Source organism: Solea solea, chromosome 7 (genome assembly GCF_958295425.1).
Source record: "Solea solea chromosome 7, fSolSol10.1, whole genome shotgun sequence".
NCBI classification, from domain to species: domain Eukaryota; kingdom Metazoa; phylum Chordata; class Actinopteri; order Pleuronectiformes; family Soleidae; genus Solea; species Solea solea.
The window spans coordinates 28,643,829-28,665,441 of NC_081140.1; the positions used below are offsets into that span (position 1 = coordinate 28,643,829).

General features: G+C 42.4%; 1 protein-coding gene across 2 annotated transcripts in view; it reads right to left on the reverse strand.

Moving 5' to 3' along the window:
- dph1 (diphthamide biosynthesis 1) overlaps positions 1-21,613 on the reverse strand; it is a 207,464-nt gene that overhangs the window by 35,519 nt on the left and 150,332 nt on the right. Inside the window, exon 13 of one of the 2 annotated variants that reach the window (XM_058633731.1) lies at positions 18,154-18,188. The exons of the other annotated variant lie outside the window; for it this stretch is intronic. Coding sequence (XP_058489714.1) covers positions 18,169-18,188 — 20 coding nt within the window. The 3' untranslated portion in view covers positions 18,154-18,168. Of the gene's footprint in view, positions 1-18,153; positions 18,189-21,613 lie in introns of those variants that run through there. 2 annotated transcript variants of the gene reach the window in all.

Consider the following 21,613-nt stretch of genomic DNA (forward strand, 5'->3'; position numbering starts at 1 on the left):
AACAAGCTCATCTTCGCAGTTTTTATGGACTCATATCTCAATCCAAGAATCTCTGAAGAATCCAAAGCTAAAAAGCATCTTTTTTTTTCTCTCTCACTGAGATTATTCTCTTTAATCCACTGTCTCTGATACAAATAAATATAATGCACTTAAAGTCTGAGTCGCTCAGAGGAACAGGAATCTTTTCCTCCTCTCGTCCTTGAACTTGGCAGATTTTAAAAATGTTCATGAAGAAAACAGATGTGTGAATTACATGGATTACAAGGTGGAATTGAGAATGAGTCACACTTTTTTTAAAGAACACCTTCACTGAGTGATATTATGTGTTTTTGTTTTTCTACTGAGTTTAATGCTTTGTTATGTTTTATTCTGACTGAATAATTGTTTTGGGTTTGATTAAATGGAATTGTTTAAGTCTATGGAATGGAAGGAAGGACTGGAATCTGGTCGCCTTTCAGAGTTTCTCAATAATGACTCCAAGGACCCATGTCTATTTAGGGTGATTTTCAAAAACTTTCAAGGGCCTTGAAATTATTTCAAATTCATAATTTTTCAAGGATTTCAAGGACCCATGACTAAGGCCAATTTTCAAAAACTTTCAAGGACCTTGAAAATATTATTTTTTTCAAATTAACACACGTTCAAGGATTTCAAGGACCCATGTCTATTTAGGGTGATTTTCAAAAACTTTCAAGGGCCTTGAATTTTTTTCTCAAATTTACAAACCTTCAAGGATTTCAAGGACCCATGACTAAGGCCAATTTTCAAAAACTTTCAAGGACCTTGAAAATATATATTTTTTCAAATTCACACACATTCAAGGATTTCAAGGACCCACGTCTATTTAGGGTGATTTTCAAAAACTTTCAAGGGCCTTGTAATTATTTATTTTTTCAAATTCACAAACTTCCAAGGACCCATGTCTATTTAGGGTGATTTTCAAAATATTTCAAGGGCTTTGAAAAAAAAATTCAAATTCACAAACTTTCAAGGATTTCAAGGACCCATGACGGCAATTTTCAAAAATGTTCAAGGACCTTGAAAATACGTTTTTTTCAAATTCCCACATGAGGATTTCAAGGACCAATGTCTATTTATGGTGATTTTCAAAAACTTTCAAGGGCCTTGAAAATTCATGTCCATGTTAGTCGTCATCCGTTTTTCATGATTGTGTTTTTCAGTTCTCACCATTTTCAAAAAACGGTCAGATTTCCGTTTCCTCTCCTTTGCTTCTACAGTTTTCTCTACTTCTTTTTCTCCGGCTCTGTTACGATGAACATCTACATTACCACTATCATCTTACCTCGATCTTACAACGCTCAGTGTTTTATTTATACAGTACTTATTTTATACTGTTGTTTATAATTCTAGCTACTTTTACTCTACATTTCCTACATGTTCTTTTACTCCAGTATATTTCCCCTAACTATCTTCATTACTTGTTACTACCACATAAAATCAGAAGAAGAAGAGTTGGTAAATGGCCAGTATTTATTTATCAAGCTCTTTCTAGTCTCGATGACCAGTGGAAAATGCTTTCCACGACAGGTTTTACCATTCACATTCATTCACACGCTGCCAGCACAGCTTTCAGGAGCAACATTGGCTTAAATGTCTTGTCCAAGGACACATAGAGCTGGGAATTGAACCCACAACCTTCTGGTTGAACGACAACTCACTCTTGAACTGAAGACTTTCACTTTGATCTGGTAAAATACTTTTACTCAAGTATCACTTTAAGGTACTTTATATAAGACTGTAGCCGGTACATGGCTAAGGTGTGTGTCTGTTTTACCGTGAAGACCCAAAACTTGGCGAACCTTCCTTCTAAAGGACACCGCGTTGGCAGCCCTGATCTTGCAAGGCTAGTTTTCCACTAACAGACAATAGGGGCAGTGGAGAGAGCCCCAATCCCCCCGCTAACGAAATATCACATGATTTTACTTTTAAAATCCCCCAAAACTGCGGCGAACTGTGTCCACGTGTGTAGAACAAATAAATTTCCTTCTTCTGTGTGCCTACTTCTTCTATGACTTCCAGGTCAAAGGTCAGAGACAGGAACTATTGGACCAGCTTGGGTCCAGTTCAACGTAAATATCCGACAGCGATTCAACTGCCAACCACATTATCTTTCATAAAGTTTGTTTGTGCGACTTTGAGAGAAATTGAATTTAGCACAATGTCACGTTTTCATATTTAACATGTGTGTGTGTGTGTGTGTGTGCGTATTCTAAAAGTCTGGTTTCAGTCGCACTAACACGATAATGTCATTTCTCTCCTCTTTGCCCACCACTTTCCTGACTCAATATCTCAACACAAGCACTGAAGCCTCAGAGACACGGCCAAGAAATGTGTCGTCCACAGAGGATTCCAGTGAAATGTTTGCGATTACTCAATCTGCTCAAAGTCAAGGGTGGAAGTGCAAGAGAAACAGAATCATGAGAAAAAGCAGCAGTGGAAGAAACGGCACGATAAGAAAGATGGAAGTGGGGGAGAAGACAGAAGAAATGAGGAAGAGAAAGAGGGGAAAACTGGACCCAGTCGAGAGAGGGATGACACGAGGACATGCAGGGTGTGAGAGAGAGCAGAGCGAGAGAGGCGGGTGGAGGTGGAGGGGGCGGCTGTGCGAGGCCGGGAACACAGAGCAGCGGCCGGGGGGATGTTTAGATAGGTGCAGGCTGCCACTAGGAAGTCCACGCTCCAGTATAAACAGGCCGCCACACAACCAGCACTCCCAACTGTGGGAGAAATCTGCCCCGAGACGCACAGAGTGGCGCTGGCCAACAGAGCGAGGGAGGGAGGGAGGGAGGGGGAGAGTGGTGGGAGGAAAGAGAGGATGGGTACACGGCCACTTTCAGATCCCTGCTGAATATATACACAGCTGAGTCTGGCCTCTGGACCCGCTTCCTCTCTCTTCCCTCGTCGAGGTCCAAGCAGGACTCCTGAGGCCATGTGGGCCGCTCTTATCCCCATGTAATCTCTGCTTCATACACACACACACACACACATGCAAATGTTTGTCATAAAGTGGTAGTTCAGGTTTTTTTCCTATATAGTGTAGCTGGATGTGGCACTGACACAGACGCTGGCTGTAGAGTGGCTGCGTCGCGTCTCAGATCCGGCGTCGGAGCTGATATACGTCGTCCATTCTAGTCCACGTGTCAAAGGTCACTGGGTCGCGTTGGGTCTTGAAAGGTCGGCATGGAAACGCAGAGCTGCAGAAATTCAGCAGGATTCAACGTGCGCTTTACTTTTCCAGAATAAAAAGACCTCGTGTTGACACCACGTCGTAGTTCACTGAACCACATCACAGAAAGAATCCACAGAGGAACCAGTGCATTCTGGGTGTGACAGGTTCTTCACCTCAGTCCTGACTGATCTTCACTGGCCCTTAGCTACATTTCAGAGATGTTGACCATGATCTTCTAAAACCAGAGGAGACCAAAGTCTTTGCCATCAGGGCCCCTTGACTTTACAACGACCTTCCTGAGGAGATAAGGTTAAAATAACTTAAAATCACTTTGTGGAAACGGGAACTTGATTTGTGACTCGAGGGTTGCCAGGTCAAGTGCTAGTGCTATAAATAAAAGTTATTATTATCTTACTTTTCCTGACAACCATGAGGAAACTAGGTAACAGAGCTCCTGTAGCTGATGTTGTGCCATCCCATCATGCAACAACTAAAACAACCGCCAATTTGGCAGGAAGTGGTGCTGTTCTAATCTATATTATATACACGTTCATACCAGACGATAATACTATGTCAGTCAGCTCGTCTCTGACACGTGAGAATCACCAGAGATCCCGAGAGATGACAGAGGTATCACTCGAAAACGTAGAGAGTGGAATCCAAAGGCAACAGAATCAAACGCCAACCAGCTTTAATTGTGTAATTCTCCAGAGTAAGATGAGGAAAAGCTGAAGATGGGGAGATACTGCAGTTCTGGAACATCTCGAACATCGGAAAACCACGTTAAACCGTTTAAGATGAAGAAAAAACACTGCACTTGTACACAAACACCAGATTTTGCGTGTTAAATTTGAAACATGAACATGATAAAACATATTTAAAATAACATTTGTTTCAGTCGTTGTCTGAATGTCCAAAGAAATGGAAACTTATGCAGATGTTTTTCCAACTCCTCTCTGGTGACAAAGACGCTGATTTGCCGACTTCTGGAGCTGAAATCTGCGGCTAACAGCTGAGCGGCTAACAGCTGAGTGGCTAACAGCTGGTGTCACTAAAAACAACTAGCGACAACAAACGGGCATTACGTCACCAACTGAACTTTTATTTTGTAGTAACGAGTAACGAAGGTGGTTAAGGGAAATGTATCAGAGTAAAAGTAAAAGTTGTCAGAAATATAAATAACAAAGTAAAGCATGTGAAAACTCTACTTAAGTACAAAGTAACAAAGTATTTGTACTTTGTTTCATTAAAACACTGCACGTGCTATGACAGACTTTAGAATTAGAATTTTCCTCTGTTATTATGCTGTGGTTCCTCTTCACCCTTGCCGGAATCTGAACCTGCGAACCTCCGGTTACAAGCCCAATTCCTTTCCGCTTGGCCATGAACAGCCATGATCACTTAAACACACTCTCTCTCTCACACACACACATTTATTACACGTCTTGTGGTTTTTGTGCGTCGCAGAAATTCCTTATATTTTTGAATACGAAACGAAAACTAAAAAATGTGGAACGTGAAGTTTTCAAAGGGAAACATTCGACATTCCACGAGAACTCTGTCTGTCTGTCTGTCTGTCTGTCTGTCTGTCCTCCAACTGACATCAGGTCCTGTTTGGTGTCGGGTTCTCCTCCACATCATCATCACCTGCTGGAGCGGAGCAGACACACACACACACACACACACCTGGCTCAGACACGTCGGGGCTTAGCGAGGAGAAAGTCCAGCGTCTCCGTGTTTAGTCTGTTCTGCTGTGACAGGACCCATGAGGAGCTGAGGAGTAACCGCCGCTCTCCTGCGCTCGTATATCCACCCCATATTTACTCCGTCTCTGTCACGGTGATATACTGGAGGCCGTCCTCGGCTGGACAGAGATCAGGTTTGTAGTTTTGGTGCGTTTGATTTTTCTTTTTTCTTTTTTTTTTTATCCCTATAGTATATCACTGTATCAGGAAACAAGAGTAAAAGACATTCCTGTGGAAAGACGAGTTTATTCTCCTCTAATCTGACCCTGAGGCTGACGGGACAGTCACTGCAGCAGCAGCCAAACACTGCTCTAACACGCGGAAATGTCGATTTATAAGCTTCAAATGTCAAAAAAGAGAGATTCTCCTCATCAGTTATACTGGTGACTGATTTTAATGAATTTTGACGTCACAAAAACACAACACAGGTGGCAAAAACTTGCAGGAACAAGTGTCGCTTCAACAAATGACTCCAGAGCGAGTGAGTTCCAGAGGGTCGGAGCAGCGACACTGAAAGCCCTGTTGCCAAAGCTTTGCCTGCAGGTGCGGGGAACAGCGAGTAGACCGAGGTCAGCCGACCGCAGGTTCCGGGAGGGACGGTGCACGTGGAGGAGGACGGAGAGATAATGTGGAGCAAGTGAATGGAGAGACTTGTAGAAAAGCTTGAAGGTGATCTGGAACTTAACGGGGAGCATGTTGTGTTGCCAAGGTTTGGTCCAAGTGAGAACACTAGCAGCAGAGTTCTGGACATGTTGGAGCCTGTCTAGGGTTTTCTTCAGGACCCCAAACAGGACGGCAATACAGTAGTCGAGGCGTGACTCACTGACTCATCGAGTCAATGAGCGATGGCCTGAGTTCACGCAAAGCTGCTTTACGCTACAGTTTTTGCCATTCATTCATTCACCCATTCACTCACTCTTTCATACATTGCATACTCATTCACAAACTCATTCACATGCTGCCAGCACAGCCATGAGGAGCAATGTGGGGTTCCGGGAATCGAACCCACAACCTTCAGAGTTGAAAGACGAATCGCTATACCACTATATTTACCACGGGCGCTACTGAACCATTTTGCACCACTTTTACGTATTTTTCTTATTTCATTCAATTTTTCTCACCAGCTCTGATTTGTGTGCCAATTTTCGTCCATTTTCACCAACGTTTAGTGCGTCAAAAATAATAATTAATAATTCTAGGAATGCCAATATGCTTCCTTAACAAACTAAAAGACATAAAACATACGTTCAAAGTCACTTAAATCTCCTTTCACACTCTCACCTCTACGTAAATAAACCCACTGATTTGCTGCCATGTGATTGGCTGATTAGATATTTGTGTTAAAGAGCAGTGACATGTGTTTTTGTTCATCTTGGGCTGAGACATTTTAGTTTATACCAAATTTCATTAATGTTGGTGCAACTTAGTTTCAGCTTCCTCCATCCGGGTTTCACCTTGAGGGGGCGCTACTGAGCCATTTTGCACCACTTTTACGTATTTTTCTTATTTCATTATTTTTTTCTCCCCACTTCTAATTTGTGTGCCAATTTCCGTCCATTTTCACCAAAGTTTAGTGCGTCAAAAATGTGAAGGAAATGACTCATTCCAAGAATTCCAATACCCTAATAAACTAAAAGACATAAAACGTCCGTTTGATGTTCCGCTGCTCCTCTACGTAAATAAATCCACTGATTTGCTGATTAGATATCAGCAAATGCGTTAACGAGCAGTGACACAGGTGTAAATAATGACGTAGTGAATTGTATTTGACTGTATTTATGCGAGTTATGCTGACTCGGCGTTTGAACAAAGACGCAGAATCATCGCTACACTACACATGACCCGGCACTTTCACATACTGTAGATAAGACACGATGTTTCATATTTCACGACTAATTAATTAGGTTTGTTTTCTTTCCATATTGTTTAAAGTTCAGAACGTGAACTTTTATTCCTACAAAATGGCCGCCAGGGTTTTATTGGCCGCAGACGGACAAGTGTTGGCCAATTTAAACCATGTTATCACACAATCACACGGCTGCAGGCCACAGACCTGACAGCACCGCTCTGTTCTCTCTCTCTCTGTGTGTGTGTGTGTGTGTGTGTGTGTGTGTAACACGGCTCAGTGCTGCTGTGACTGTGGAGCAAAAATCAAAATCAAGACCAGAGCAGAGCGAGGGCAGCGGAGGAGGAAGAGGAGGAGGAGGAGGAGAGCATGAACATGAGTGGCCGAACAAGAATGGACCAACACCCAGGCCCGACACATCTACACACACACACACACACACATATACATATACACAAACACACACACACACACACAGAGGGAGAGACACACAAACTGTCTGCCAGTAAACACTAACAAGTCCAGCAGCTCTTCCTGGAACAGCACCATGAAGCAGCTGTGAGTCCCAGCAGAGCCCGACTCTCCCACTCACTGGGCCTCTCACAGGCAAACACACACACACACACACACACACACACACACACCCATGCCCACACACACACACACTGTACATACCACAATCCCTCACACACATTTGCCCACTGACTCTGCTGCTTCTCACAATCGCTCCTCGTCGACTGAAACTGATTTGTTTTCTGAAAAATGACCCCAAATGTGACAAATCACGAAAACAACACGAGCCAAACGAACAACTGTAAAACAAGCAGGATTCTTTCAGAGATTATAATCCAACAGCAAATGTTCTGCTTCGCTAAAAACCACCGGAGTTAAAATAAATGAAACGTGACCCGAGCCGTGAAATGTGCTTAAGTTTAACCGTCACTTTGAACACGTTTTTCTCCGACTTAACGCGACGAGGGAACGTAAACAAACACCGGCAGAAAACATCTAAAGTGGGGATTTATGATATTTCAAATCATAACAAAACATTTTTCAGCTTCAAATTTCACAGAAATATTGAGTTAGGGAAGAAAAACAAGAAAAACTAAAACTGACCCAAACCAATATTAAGTTTAAAAAACACTAAACAGAACCAAAACCAGAAAAACTGCTGAGTCAGCACGACATGACTTTAGAACCAGGTTTTAAATGTGCGATGAATTTGAACACGGGTTATTAATCAGAGGAATATTTTAAACAAAAATGTTTTTTCTATATGATTAGACGTGTTTGTTAAGAACTGGAAGAAAATGAGAGGAAAAGCTAAAGTTTCAAATCATAACAACTTTTGTTCTTCAAATATCACAGATAATATGAAGTTAGTGAAGAAAAACTAAACTAAAACTGACCCAAAATAATGTTCTGCTTCAGATATATTATGGTAGCATTTAAACAACAAAACAGAACGGACACGAATGCATAAAACATGCTGACTCAGCATGTCACGACTGTGGAGAAGCAGGTTATAATTTATAAATAATAATATTTTATATACTATATTTTATATAATTTTATTTTATAGTATATATTTATACTATATTTTATATATGACTCGTGAAGAACTTCAAGAAAATGAGAGGAAAAGATAAAGTGGGCACCTTCAAAATTTAAATCCTAACTTTTCTTCTTCAAATATCACAGATAATGTGAAGCTAGTGAAGAAAAACTAACCGTAACTGACTCAAACAAGAACAAAGTTTAGATTTTACAGAAAATATAAAGTTATCCTAAAAAAAACAGATTTAAACACAGGTTTCTCAATCATTCAGACAAAGAGTATATAACAACATACACTATTTTCATATATGATCAGATTTATATGTAAGAAGGAGAATTGTTCCAAAGAAGAAGAAATTTAGAAGAAATTTCAAATCATAACAGACTCACAGCAGGAGTCCGTCGTCGTGAAGAAGACGGTTTCTCCTCTGCAGACGTTTCCACGAGAGATAAAGTGTCGTACAGCTCCGAGTGTTAATACACAAAAATAATACGTTTGCCCGAGCGGAGTCTGGATGCTGATTGGCTGTCGAGTCGTTGGGATTTTTTGCAAAAGTTCAACTCGAGCATCGGACGTGATTTGTGCGTTAGATCGCACCGCTCGGCCTGGCTGACGCAAGTAACGCGACAAATTAGTGCTGTGTCCGGTGTGAACACAGCAAAATGGTCTCTACATCACCTCCCTTTATCCTTTCTCTCCCCCATTTGTTCCTTTCACCCCAACCTGTCTAGGCAGATGGCTTCACATCTTTGGTTCTGTCAGAGATTTCTTCTCGAGTTTCTTCTCTCCACTGTTGCCTAGTGTTTGCTCATTGTGTGAACTCTTGTGTTTCTCTGCTCTCCATGATGTTGTCTATGTCCAGAGCCTTGAGATAATGTATGTTATGATTCTGCACTATACAAATAACATTGAAGTGAACTGAAGCTCAAGAGCCGCTTATGGGTTGTAGGCTCTTCTTCCAGCCGCATGGACACGGAAACTGACATGGACACGGACACGGACACAGACATGGACACGAACCGTCCACACTTGCAGGGTTCCACTTTAAACACACTCTCAAGTGTCTGCTCCTCTTCAAGGAAACTTAAATACGAGAGGAAAGGTCACACGACATTAAAGGAGAAGTGGAATTGAATAATTGTTCCCGCTTCGCTGTGAAAACACCTAAAACTCCCTGTTCCTGGCTCACACTTGACAATTACAATAACACACAATTTACCAGATCTGGTGGTATTTTCCAGATCGCTGCCAGTTTCAATGTTGACTCACAGTGATTTGTGTCTCCCAAAGAAAACACCTCATACTTCTCTGCTCTGTGAACTCGGGCTTTCTCTCGTGGAGTTTTCACACCGGCTTCATTCAGCACGGCGAGACTGTAACCCGTGTTTCCACCGCGTGGCCCGTTATAGCTTCATTAGGCTTCCTGCCCTCGGTCTGACCTCTTACATTTGTAAACAATATTCTCTTCTTCTTCTTTCTTTCTTATTATTATTACTGTTGTTGAATCATATTAATCACATTCATCCGACTGAAGAAATTCCAGCGTTGCTGTGGTTTTCGTCCTCCAGCTTTTTAATGAAGTCCAGAGTTGCATCATCCTGCTGCTGCTGGCAAGCGAGAGGATTTGTTTGTACAAAGAGAAATTAACAGTGACAACGCCTCACACATCTGTTCCCCTCTGCAACTCCTGCACTTATTCACATGTCTTCATATAGTGACTGCATGTGTGTGTGTGTTTCCACTTTTATTTCATATGCACATAAAGGCTTTTAAACCCTCGTATGACCGTGATGATATTCTAGATTTATTAGGGCCCGAGGAACCTATTGTTAATCCTTCAGATTATTATTATTAAATCCGTCGTTTTTGAGGGGGTTACCGTGCATAACAACTCCTGAAACTTGGCATGGAGGTCAGGTGTGGCGAAAATGCGATATTGGCAGAGTTTCTAGACCCGTGCGTTGCTCAAGGGCTCTATAGCGCCCCCTAAGATGAAAACAGGGGCAAAATTGAGTTCCACCGAATTTCACGAAACTTGGTGGGAAGATGTTATAGACCAAGACGAACGAAAAAGTCAAGCGCAACCTTGGCCTTAACTCAACAGGAAGTTGGCCATTTTGAGTTTAGGCGTCCATTTTGGGTCCATTTGAACCCTACGTAAATGAGCAAACTGTTTGTAACTCCGTTTGTCGCACTGTTTGTTGAACGGTTTGGCAGATTCAAAGGATGAACCAGACTTGTGCAAGTCCACAATTCTCTTCCTGATATCTTGGCTGATTTCTTTTGACTTTCCCATGATGTTACACAAAGAAGCAGTGTGTTTTAGGTGTGCCTTAAAATACATCCACAGGTGCGTCTCTAATTAACTCAAATGTCAGAAGATTCCAATCACATGACATCTTCATTTGGGCTTTCCCAAATTGTTTAAAGGCATAATAATCTTAGTGTTTGTAAACTTCTGACTGAAGAAAGTAATAAAAAAAAAAATCTTTCTCTCATTATTCTGACATTTAGCAAATAGAAATAATTTTGGTAATCCTAACGGACCTAAAACAGATTTCATGTCAGACAATGAGAAAAAAAACATTTGTGTCTTTTTATATAGTGTATGTAAACTTCTGGTTTCAACTGCATATATATATATATATGACCGTATATAAAGGAAATACCAATGCTATTAAAACTGCCAGGCTGCACAGAGCGCTGCATTCACGGTCAGAACGGCTGTAAGGTACGCAGAGGTGGCACACGAGCCACCATTTAAATAACAAATAATATTATATATACGCACATATACACTGAAAAACAGTGGTTTGATGGTTTAGTTTCGCTTTAACACAGAGGGAGTGAATGGTAAAATACACATGTGGCCTGTTTTAAAAGCACAGATCTCTCACTCAGCAAAAAACCAAAACAAAAACCTGCTGACGCTTTGAAACGGACGAGTCCAAAAGTGTCCTGACGGCGCACAAACACACAAACAGACAGACAAACAGAAGAGGATGTGAGACGCGCGGCTGCACTCTCAGTGACACACTTTCCCAGGCTCGGCTCTGCCGTGCGTCTTGCGTCACGACTTCTGGTCTCATGTGTGGTTTTTTCTTTTTCCTTTTTCTCTGCGGTTGCAAAACTGCTGCAGTTCACAGAGCGAGCACCGCGCTGCTCACACAGCTCCCATGATCGCACATCCATCCTCACATACTTACTCACTGTAACACATTAGAGAGTCAGACAAGCAGCGAGGACCAAAACGTCTGGGGGAGGGAGGGAGGGAGGGAGGGAGGAGATGATTCCAGGTCTGACATTCCTATCAGTGAAATTTCCTCCAGATTTCCCTAAATGAAGGCCGAATCCACCCGTGAGCGCCGAGCCCCGGCTGAAACGACCTTAGCAGATGCTCCAGCAAGAATGCTGGAGTCCGTGTGGTACCGTCCTGTGCTCAGAGTCCGAACCGCCGCCATTTCCCTCCGTTCCGTTGGTTCCTCCTCTTCCCTCGTCCGACCCGAGCAGACGAGCGGGCGATGAAAGCTGCCGTCTGATGTGATGAAACACACCTTTGATTCTGTCGCTCAGTCAGGACACAAGAGAAGCAACAGTGTGTCTGCTCTCAGGTTACGCCGCTGTCTTTGCTTTAAAATCCAGATGGAGACGTGGCAAAGATGTTTCAATCTCGACGTGAAACTCTACCTGGACGATACAGACATGTGACCACATGTGTCTTTACTCTGGATTAGAGGAGAGAAACGTTTGTAGCGACTTTAAAAGGATGAAAAAGCCACTGATGGAGCTTTTCCATGATACAGTTCTACCACGACTTGACTTCACGTGTTGTTTTCTTCTCCATCAGTGACAGAACCTGGTACCTGGTGTGTTTTAGTTCCTGCTCTGACGAGGTTCAGCTGAGTCCATACTAAAATGTGACGTCAACAGACTGAAGGTCACTGATTGGTCAGAGAGTGTTGTCACTGAAGAGTCATGAGTGCTACATCAAATGCAACAATGTCCAACTGTAGATCAAAGTTAAAAAGACTTAAACATACTACTTAAAAATCTACTTATAAATCCAAATTGTACTTATAGGTCTGAAACATACTTCATGTTCCAAAATCGATTTATAATCTACTCAGTTCCCAAATCTACTAATAATCTATTTAAAGTTCCCAAATCTACTTAAAATTCCAAAATCTATTTATAATCTACTTAGTTCCCAAATCTACTAATAATCTATCGAAAGTTCCCAAATATACTTAAAAGTTCTCAAATCTATTTATTATCTATTTAAAGTTCCCAAATCTACTTATAATAAATGTAAAGTTCCCAAATCTACTTAAAATTCCAAAATCTACTTAAAAGTTCCCAAATCTACTTATAATCTATTTAAAGTTCCCAAATCTACTTATAATAAATTTAGTTCCCAAATCTACTTAAAATTCCAAAATCTACCTAAAAGTTCCCAAATCTACTTATAATATACTTAAAGTTCCCAAATCTACTTAAAATTCCAAAATCTACCTAAAAGTTCCCAAATCTAATTATAATTCCAAAATCGACTTTAAATTCCCAAATCTACTTATAATCTACTTAAAGTTAAAAAATCTACTTATAATATACTTAAAGTTCCCAAATCTACTTATAGTTCCAAAATCTACTTAAAGTTCCAAAATCTACTTAAAAGTTCCAAACTCTACTTATAATATACTTAAAGTTCCCAAATCTACTTATAATTCCCAAATCTACTTAAAGTTCCTAAATCTACTTATAATATACTTAAAGTTCCCATAAGTCTTTTTAACTTTGATCTACAGTTGGATATTGTTGCCTTTGATTCTTGTGTCGGACGTCGCGCTTATGACTCTTCAGTGACGACACTCTCTGACCAATCAGTGGGATTAGGAACTTTAAGTATATTATAAGTAGATTTTGGAACTTTAAATAGATTTTGGAATTATAAGTAGATTTGGGAACCTGAAAACATGCGTTCATCTCTAACATTTAGCAAAGCAAATGTGTTGAATAGAGGAGTCTGGTGATCATGAGCCTGATCATGGCTCACGTACTGGAAAACAATATCAAACTGTGTATCGTGGAAAAGCTCCATGTATCACATGTAGTGGTTTTAATGTTTTCGACAGGTTCCTGAGAATCCTGAAGAAAAACTTAATGAATGCATGGATCTATAAACAAGGCCTTAACTTAAAATGTCTTAATTCAAACTTTTTCAGACATTTTTCAAAATGTAAACGTGCCATAAACGGCTGAGTTTGATTGTAAAACCCTGGTAAATGAAAATGTCGATTGACGTGTGCAGACACACACACACACACACATGCACAGAGTCAAACGCCACCTGCTCTGACAGAACTCCACTGTACTGTAAACTCTTCACTTGATGAGTTTTCAGTCATAACTACACACACACACTTGAGATGAACCGAGCGTAAACACAATAAAAGGTGCTCGTCTGTCTTCTGTAAACAGCTCCTCTAACCGCGGGCGCCCACTCAGACGGGGGCAGTCGTCCAGGATGAGCTACGATCCGTCCACGCCGTCCGTGCGTCTGTCCCGAGCAGTTAAGAGAGCGCTGAGACTACGCAGCGAGCGCTGGTTTATAATCCGTCAAACACAGGCGTGTCAGGCCCGCGCGCGGTGACAGAAACCAACGTGAGCCCGAGTCTGTCAGCGCGGCCGCTCGCCTACACCAGACAGACGTACAGGACCTTTAAGAGACGACAGTGTGGAATCTAAACATTTCAAACCTTTTACTCTCTCTTAACTTGGCCCATATGGGATTTGCCAAACGTCTTCGCGAGGACTGAAGTCGTCACGCGACGCTTTTAAAGCTCGACCCCAAAGAGTTCAGTGGCAGAGAGTGAATATAATAACTATAAGTATGTTTATAAACGTGTATAATCACTTAAAACTAAGAAAATAGTTTGTTTTTCGTAGCTTTTAACATTGAGGCGAGAAACTTGCTTCGACGTCCTTTCTGGTCTGTGGAGGCCACCGTAGTTTCCTGCTCTCTCACCGTTAGTTGCCACTTTTCCTGGAAAACTGGACGTTCAAATGCGTCGCGGGACAAAAACCTTTAGAACTTTCTTGTGTTTGAGACGCCGTGATTTATCGGTCAATGTCCCCGTGTACAGTCGAACTGTTGGACCAAAACGTCTAATCATCCAGTAAAAGTACAAAACCATAGATATGTGGAGCACAGTTCTGATGAACCGATCAGCGTCTGTGGTCTTCTAATGACATGACTCAGGTTCATGAAGCTGCTTCACTGTCGCCTTCTATCAAACTCTCCTCGACTCTTCTTCTCATGAGACTCACTCATGACTGAATGCTTCATCTGCATCGTCTTGAAGAACAAAGGTCAGGTCCACCAGTCCATCACAGAGATCTCACAGTGAAGGGGAGACCGAAGTCAGCAGGACCACAGGGTCCGGGAGGAGGAGGAGGTCGAACTGAACGGGGAAGCCAGTGCTGGTGTTTCAGCATCCAGGTTTGGTCCGAGTGAGAACCCTGGCAGCAGAGTTCTGGACGTGTTGGAGCCTGTCCAGGGTTTTTTCTCGGGGACAGCGTTGCAGTCGTCCAGGCGTGATGTGATGAAACCATGGATGAGGATCTTAGCAACCGAGTCGGGAGATACTTTTGAGATGGAAAAAGTGGAGTCCATAATGACACTGAGAGAGGACCAGATCTCCAACCTTTGTGGAACAGAGACTTTGGAGGAGACCACAATCAACTCTGTTGGCCCTCAGTCAAGTTTTGAACCGGTTACCTTCTCGCTGTGAGGCAAAAAAGCTAAGCCACTGCACCACCGTGTGAGCTCACATGAGACAGAATTTAATAATTTAGGAAGGTGTCAGACACACTTCACTTTAAATGATTTCTGCTCCTTTATGAAACATCTGTTTGAACGCGTGCAGTGATACATTTAGGACGAAGTCTAATACATTTCCACGTTAAACAAAGAGTTGTTTTGGATCAAGTTGACTAGAAAAACTTCATAATTATAAAGTTGTGTGTCTATATTTATGAAATGACCTAATTATCAAAGAGGTGGTCAGTCCTTCACGGTAGCTGCTCCTAAACTGTGGCTTCATATTAGTCAGAGGCCTCTTTACGACTGTTTCTAAGTCTTTTCTCGTTGGTATTCCACTCAGTGTGAGTTCTGCTGTTTGTGTTTTATGTTTTTAAATGTTTGCTTGGATTATAAATCAGACTAAAAGTGCTTCGATGCGGACTGCAGTCCAGATCCAGAGACAAAAAGCTCCGTAAAGAGTCTCAGTGACGACGTTCAGCCTCCGGCACCTGCAGCCTCACAGATATTAGCAGGATCAGGTTACTTCTCCCCGCGGGGTGGAAATGGTGAAACTGAGCTCACTTGACAGCCGAGGGCCTCGTTGTTAAACCCGCGGTAACTCCTCCGTCAGTGTCGACGAGACGGAGGCGCGAGAGGTGGAGAAAACAGAAGACGGATGTGTGAAGGAGGAGCGTGGAAGATAAACACAGAGGAGGAGGAGGAGGATGGTGGTCACGGAGAGGAAAGTGGTTATTTATGATGGAAAATACTGTTTTTATTGATGAGCTGAAGGACGGATTTGCTGCTGCACTCGTTCATGTTTGTCTCCGGGTCTTTCATTCTGTGTTTCTTGTGTAGCCCGGTGACATTACGGCACACTGCTGTAGCCATGAGGTTAGCAAACTGGGCAACTGCCTAGGGCCCGAGTTGAGAGGAGGCCCCCCCGAGACTCCACAGCAACGACACCAGGACGTCTGTAAACTACCGTCTAAAGGGGGCGCTCACTAGTTTGTTGTCCTCGTCAAGAGTCAGTGCTGGATGGAATATCTATGAGGTCCAAGTATGTGTTACTGTGTGCAGCATTACTCTGCTGCACACAGGAAGTGGTTCAAATCAGAATCCATGTGTCCATGTGGTTGTTAGCCCAAAAACCTGCAGCTGCAGCTCGGCATCAAAGGAGGACGTCGCCCTCTAGAGCTAAATCTCACCTAGAAATATTGACAGCGCTTTAAGACAGACGCTGTTCTGGTTCTGGTTCTGGTGCTGCTCTGGAGCCTCAGAACCTTGGTGCTTTCTGGCGAACCAGGACGTTAATCTGCGTAATTTAGGCAAGTGGACACCAGAGAACATCCTCTACTTTAGAGTAAGACACGCCCACTAATGATGTCACAGTACGTGAGGAATGACCACTTTTTATTTTTTTGGTTCCAGCTGAGAACCGACTTTTCAGGTTCTGAACCTTTTTTTTCCGGATTTACCTGGCTGCAGGTGTGACAGGGTTATTAATGCTGTCACAAACACAAAGGGCTGTAGCTAGAGCTGCAACTAACGATTATTTTCCCGATTAATCGTTTGGTCCATAAAATATCAGAACACCTTAAAAAATGTTGATCGGTGTTCGTCAAACCTGCAAATGATGATGTTCTCAAATGTCTTGTTTTGTCCGCAAACTAAAAAGATGAACTTTTAATGATTTCTTTGTTATCCAGAGCAAAGAAATTAAGAAAATCTTCACATTTAAGAAGCTTAAACAATTGGAAATCTTGTTTTAATCATGAAAAAAGCTTCAAACCGATTATCAATTATCAAAATAGTTGTTGATTAATTTAGTAATCGATTAATTATCGATTCAGCGATTAATTGTTTCAGCTCTAGCTATTGCGTTCAAATCTGATCTGTAATCAATCAGATTTAAGTTGTATTCACATCAGCTCCTCAAACTCAAATCGTAGTTTGTTTGCTCAGAAGGTCGAGCGTTGGATTGTGGATGTGTGAACGCGCGGCCGAACTCTGGTCCGCCTGAAAACGTAGGTCTCGTTCTTGTTGCAGCGCCGCCTCAGGCGAGGAGGGAAACGCGTTATTAAAAGGTTCGGTTCTTGTTTCACTAAAGTGTGAACGCGAACACGGACCGGCTGAATGTCGCAACCCCCAATCGTAGACGATTACGTGTGAATGCGACTTTAAACGGAGTGTGGCTGCTAATCTGAACGTAGCCTTCAGCGCGGACGCAGATTAAAACGCTAGTTTTTATATAAAAACGCTCGTTTTTTTCGGCAACAAAATGTAGTCATGTGGATTTCTTTAAAAAAAAAGGAAGAAAGAAAGAAAAAATAAGAGTAGCATGTAGCCTGTGTACACGTGTACAACTGCACATCTTGGAAGAGCGTTAAGAGACTCTCTGGGGGAAGACACACACACACACACACACACACACACACACACACGCACGTACTGTGTGTAACAATGTCTGTGTGTTTGTTTGACTGATTGAAAGAGTTCCACTTTTGTGTGTGTGTGTGTGTGTAGCAGGTGGCTCGCTCCACTGTTCTGCCAAGAAAGCAGAGAGCAGAATACCCCGGGGTGGGAGGGAATAATGAGGGTGGGAGGGATGAGGGAGTGGAGCGAGAGCGGCGGAGGGGACTTGATTTAGATGGCGGTTATCACAATCGATTAAGGCTTGTTTTCTCCTCGGTCTCAGCACCCTCCGTCTCCCTCTCGCTGGGGCTCGGGCGGGGTTTCCACAGAAGAGCCAGGCCGGATGACTTCATGGCCATATGGTATCTAACCTCTCAGTCACACTCATTTACAACAATACAGCACATACCCGTTCTCCAAACACTCCCTTTTGTTTCGCGGCGTGTGCGCGGTCGTGCCCGTGCACGTGCTGATCCGTCAGCCTCGGAGGAAGCGAACAGTCGGCGGCCTCTTACCACACGCGGCCGCCCCGCGTCTGCGCTGGTGACGAGAAGTTACTGAGAACCACACACCAGGTTCCTGCCGCGTCACGTCTGAAGTATGGCATCAGATTTATGTCGACTGCAGAATCTCTGCACAAAGAAAAAAGAGGTTGTTTCAGTTTTCTCTTTGTGTTTCTTGGTTTATTTTGGTGCATTAATGACTTTAATGGTGCATTAATGTCTGTTTGTATAGAAACACGACTTCCCCGCCTCTGTGTATCAGTGACGTTTGCTGGTCTTTGAAACATTAGAAGCTCATTTCAGGTCCAGTTATTTATACATAAATTCTTACGTTTACATTCTGCAAAACAAACAACTAGAACAGGGAAGCGGCGCGATAATTACGTCAAACTGAAACAAACACATTTTGTTCCTAAACCATTTGCTTCATTCATTTATTTATTTAGTTAAATATGTACAGTACGTAATTCTCTGCACATTGCATTCTCTTTTAAATGAAAACTCATTGACAAATGTACCCATTGTTTTATTTTGTTACCATATCCACCTCTGCGTATCGCGCCATCGTTAAAAATAAGTGAAAATCGAAGCCAACAAACATGCAAACTTCATTATTGGTGTTGATAAAGGCCCCAAAACCACAGTTTTCTTAGGACCCCATGAAGCCTTGGACCGGCCCTGGTTACAGCTCCTCTTATGTAACGGCTAAAAGTCTAACACTAAAATTCTGCAACTTTTATGAATATTAAACGTTGTTTCTGTGCACTAACGGTTGCAGCTCTCCTCAAACGCAGAGACGATTCACCAGCAGACAACAAACGCCTGAGCCTGGTCTCTGTTGTTGGATAAAAGCCGAGCTGCAGCATTTTGACTAAACGTGTTTACACTAAAACAAACCACGTGATCACGCGGTGTAAAGTCTACCTGACGACACGTGCTCGACTGCAGCCGGAAAACTCAAACCAGAGGATCCCAGTGTGAGTTCAGTCATCACATACTTGTGTAATTACCGTGTTTAAAGAAAGTAGAATGAGAGGTTACAGCGTTTCCTAAACTTTTTTTAAAGACAACAAAACCGCAGACGACTCAATTCACCGTGTAAAATCGTGACAAAAGTGAATTTCTGCTCGATATAAAGTTTCTATTTTTACTGTCATTTCTGAAGCAACTGAGGCTATTTTTTAAAAAGACAAATTTGCAAAAGAAATGAAAAATAAATCACTTTATCGTTGTGTGTATGTTATGAATGAACCTTTAAAGTGGCTACATATAAGAAACATATGATATATGATGACGTGTCATCAGAGAGTAACGAAATGTGTCAAAAACTGACTGAAAACAGCCACTTTATTCACTTGCTCGTCCCTTGACGAGACGTCAAAGAGACAAACTTTGGTGTCACTGTTCCACTCAGAGGGCAATATTCTCCTATTGGTCAGCGTCCAGGAGCACGACGTAGGAGACGCCAGACTCGGCAGGAAAATCTGTTTTTAAATAATGTTACACTTCACGTCCGAATTATTTTTTGACAATGGTTTAAATCAGGGGTCAAAAGCAACAGTTGCGATGGACATTATGAGCTCATATCATCAATATGTCGTATTCATTCCTTTTTTTTTATATGTACTCTTGCCTCGTGTGAGGTTTTCTGTCTTTTACTTCTGTCTTTTATCTATTATTCTGTACAGCACTTTGGTCCACTGTGTTTGTTTTAAAGTGCTTTACAAATAAAGTTGGATTGGATTGGATTATCTCAAAGTATAAGTGGTTGTTTTAATATGCAACAATAAAAAAACAACACATTTATGATGCAAAATTAATCTATTCATTTAAAAATAAAAACGTATAGAAATGAATTGTTTGGAGGGCCACATGAAACCGATTGGAGGGCCACATGTGGCCCCCGGGCCGCCACTTTGAGACCCCTGGTTTAAATGTAACAGATGTGTTTATGCTTAACAGCTACAGGCTACATTTGTATGCCAATGGATGGAAAAAAAACAAACAACGTGAGCGGCGTGGGCCGCGTGAGCGTCGTGGACCGCGTGAGCGGTGTGGGCCGCGTGCATGCGCGCGCCGACAGGGGCGACGCAGCGAGCCTGTGAACTCGCGCTGGTGACGGCACAAAATATGGAATGCATTACGGAAGTGACAGAGCGGAGGACGAGGACACAAACAAACACATAAATCCACCACGGACCCGACAGACGCACAGACGTTTGCAGAGACAGACAGGCACCCTCCTGCCATAGCTATTTCTCTACATCTGCTCTGCCTCTATCAAACCATCTATCTTTGAAACCTCAGCCCTCACTTCCCTGGCATCGCTCTTCCTCCCTCCCTCCCTCCTCCCCCCTCCTTTCGCTCTCTTTTTTTTCCGCCTCAAAATCATCTATCAAGCCGTTTTTCGGTTTCCGTCCTCAGTGCCCAGGGTGGACCCGGTCCCACTCCTCCAGACTTTCTTCATCCTCTTGTTTTCCAGCCTGTGGCCCAGAGAGAGAGAGGGAGAGAAAGCATTTGCCCCGTCTCTCCCTCTCTCGCTCTGGCTGCGTCTTGGCTGCTCTATAAAGGTTAGTGAGAGCATGCAGTGGGTGTTGGTGTCTTTGGGGGTGAGTTATGGGTACAACATCCAGGGGACCCCAGAAAGAAGCGGGGTGAGTGCACTGTTGGGAGGAGGATGAAAGGGAAGAAGCAGAAGAAGAAAAAAGGCGAGGGGAGGGGATGGAGGGAGGGCAATTTCAGGGTTCAGAATGCCAAGTGCTGATGTGTTTGTTTTCCATCACTGCTGTTCCGGGCAATGACAGAGAGAGAAAACAAACGGCAACACTGATATATTACACACACACACACTGCACTGCTTTCAACTCTGCTCTTAACGCAGTAATTCTGCAGTGAAACGCTCTCACTTATCTCTCGTATCGAGTCTTCACACGTGGAATCTTGGAAACAAACGTCCTCAAGAAAAAAAGAGAGAAAGAAAAACTTAACCGCGTGTGAAGAGTTGAAGTCTTTATCTGTGGGTGTGTCTCCGTTAACCCTTAGAACAAAGACAGTTTCCATGAAGATGTTAAAAACGTTCATTTTCACCACCTTTAGAAACTCACCTGAGCAAAAAGTGCTCAAGGTCTTAATCAGATAGAATATGTGAAATTTGGAAATATGTTCAAAGTTTGCTTGTTTTTATTTATTAATCGAGACAATCACGGTTTTGTTTGTTTTATTTTTGTGTGCCTCCGTTTTTACTTTCACTTGATTTTTAAAAAGATTTTTTGAATTTTCACCAACTATATAAAAAAGTCAAAATTCAAAGTTCACTTGGCTCGTTTTTACGAACAAAAATACAAATAAAAACGCTCTATTTTGTGACTTTTGCACAATTACCGCTAAAATATGTGATACAAAATGAATCCTGAAGATGTGAACAATAAACACACACACACACACACACACACACACACACACACAGGATGTCCATATAAGGAGTTGTATATTATTTATAGTTATCATAACTCCTCCTCCAAGGGCGTAACGATTATAAAAATCCTACGAGTTAG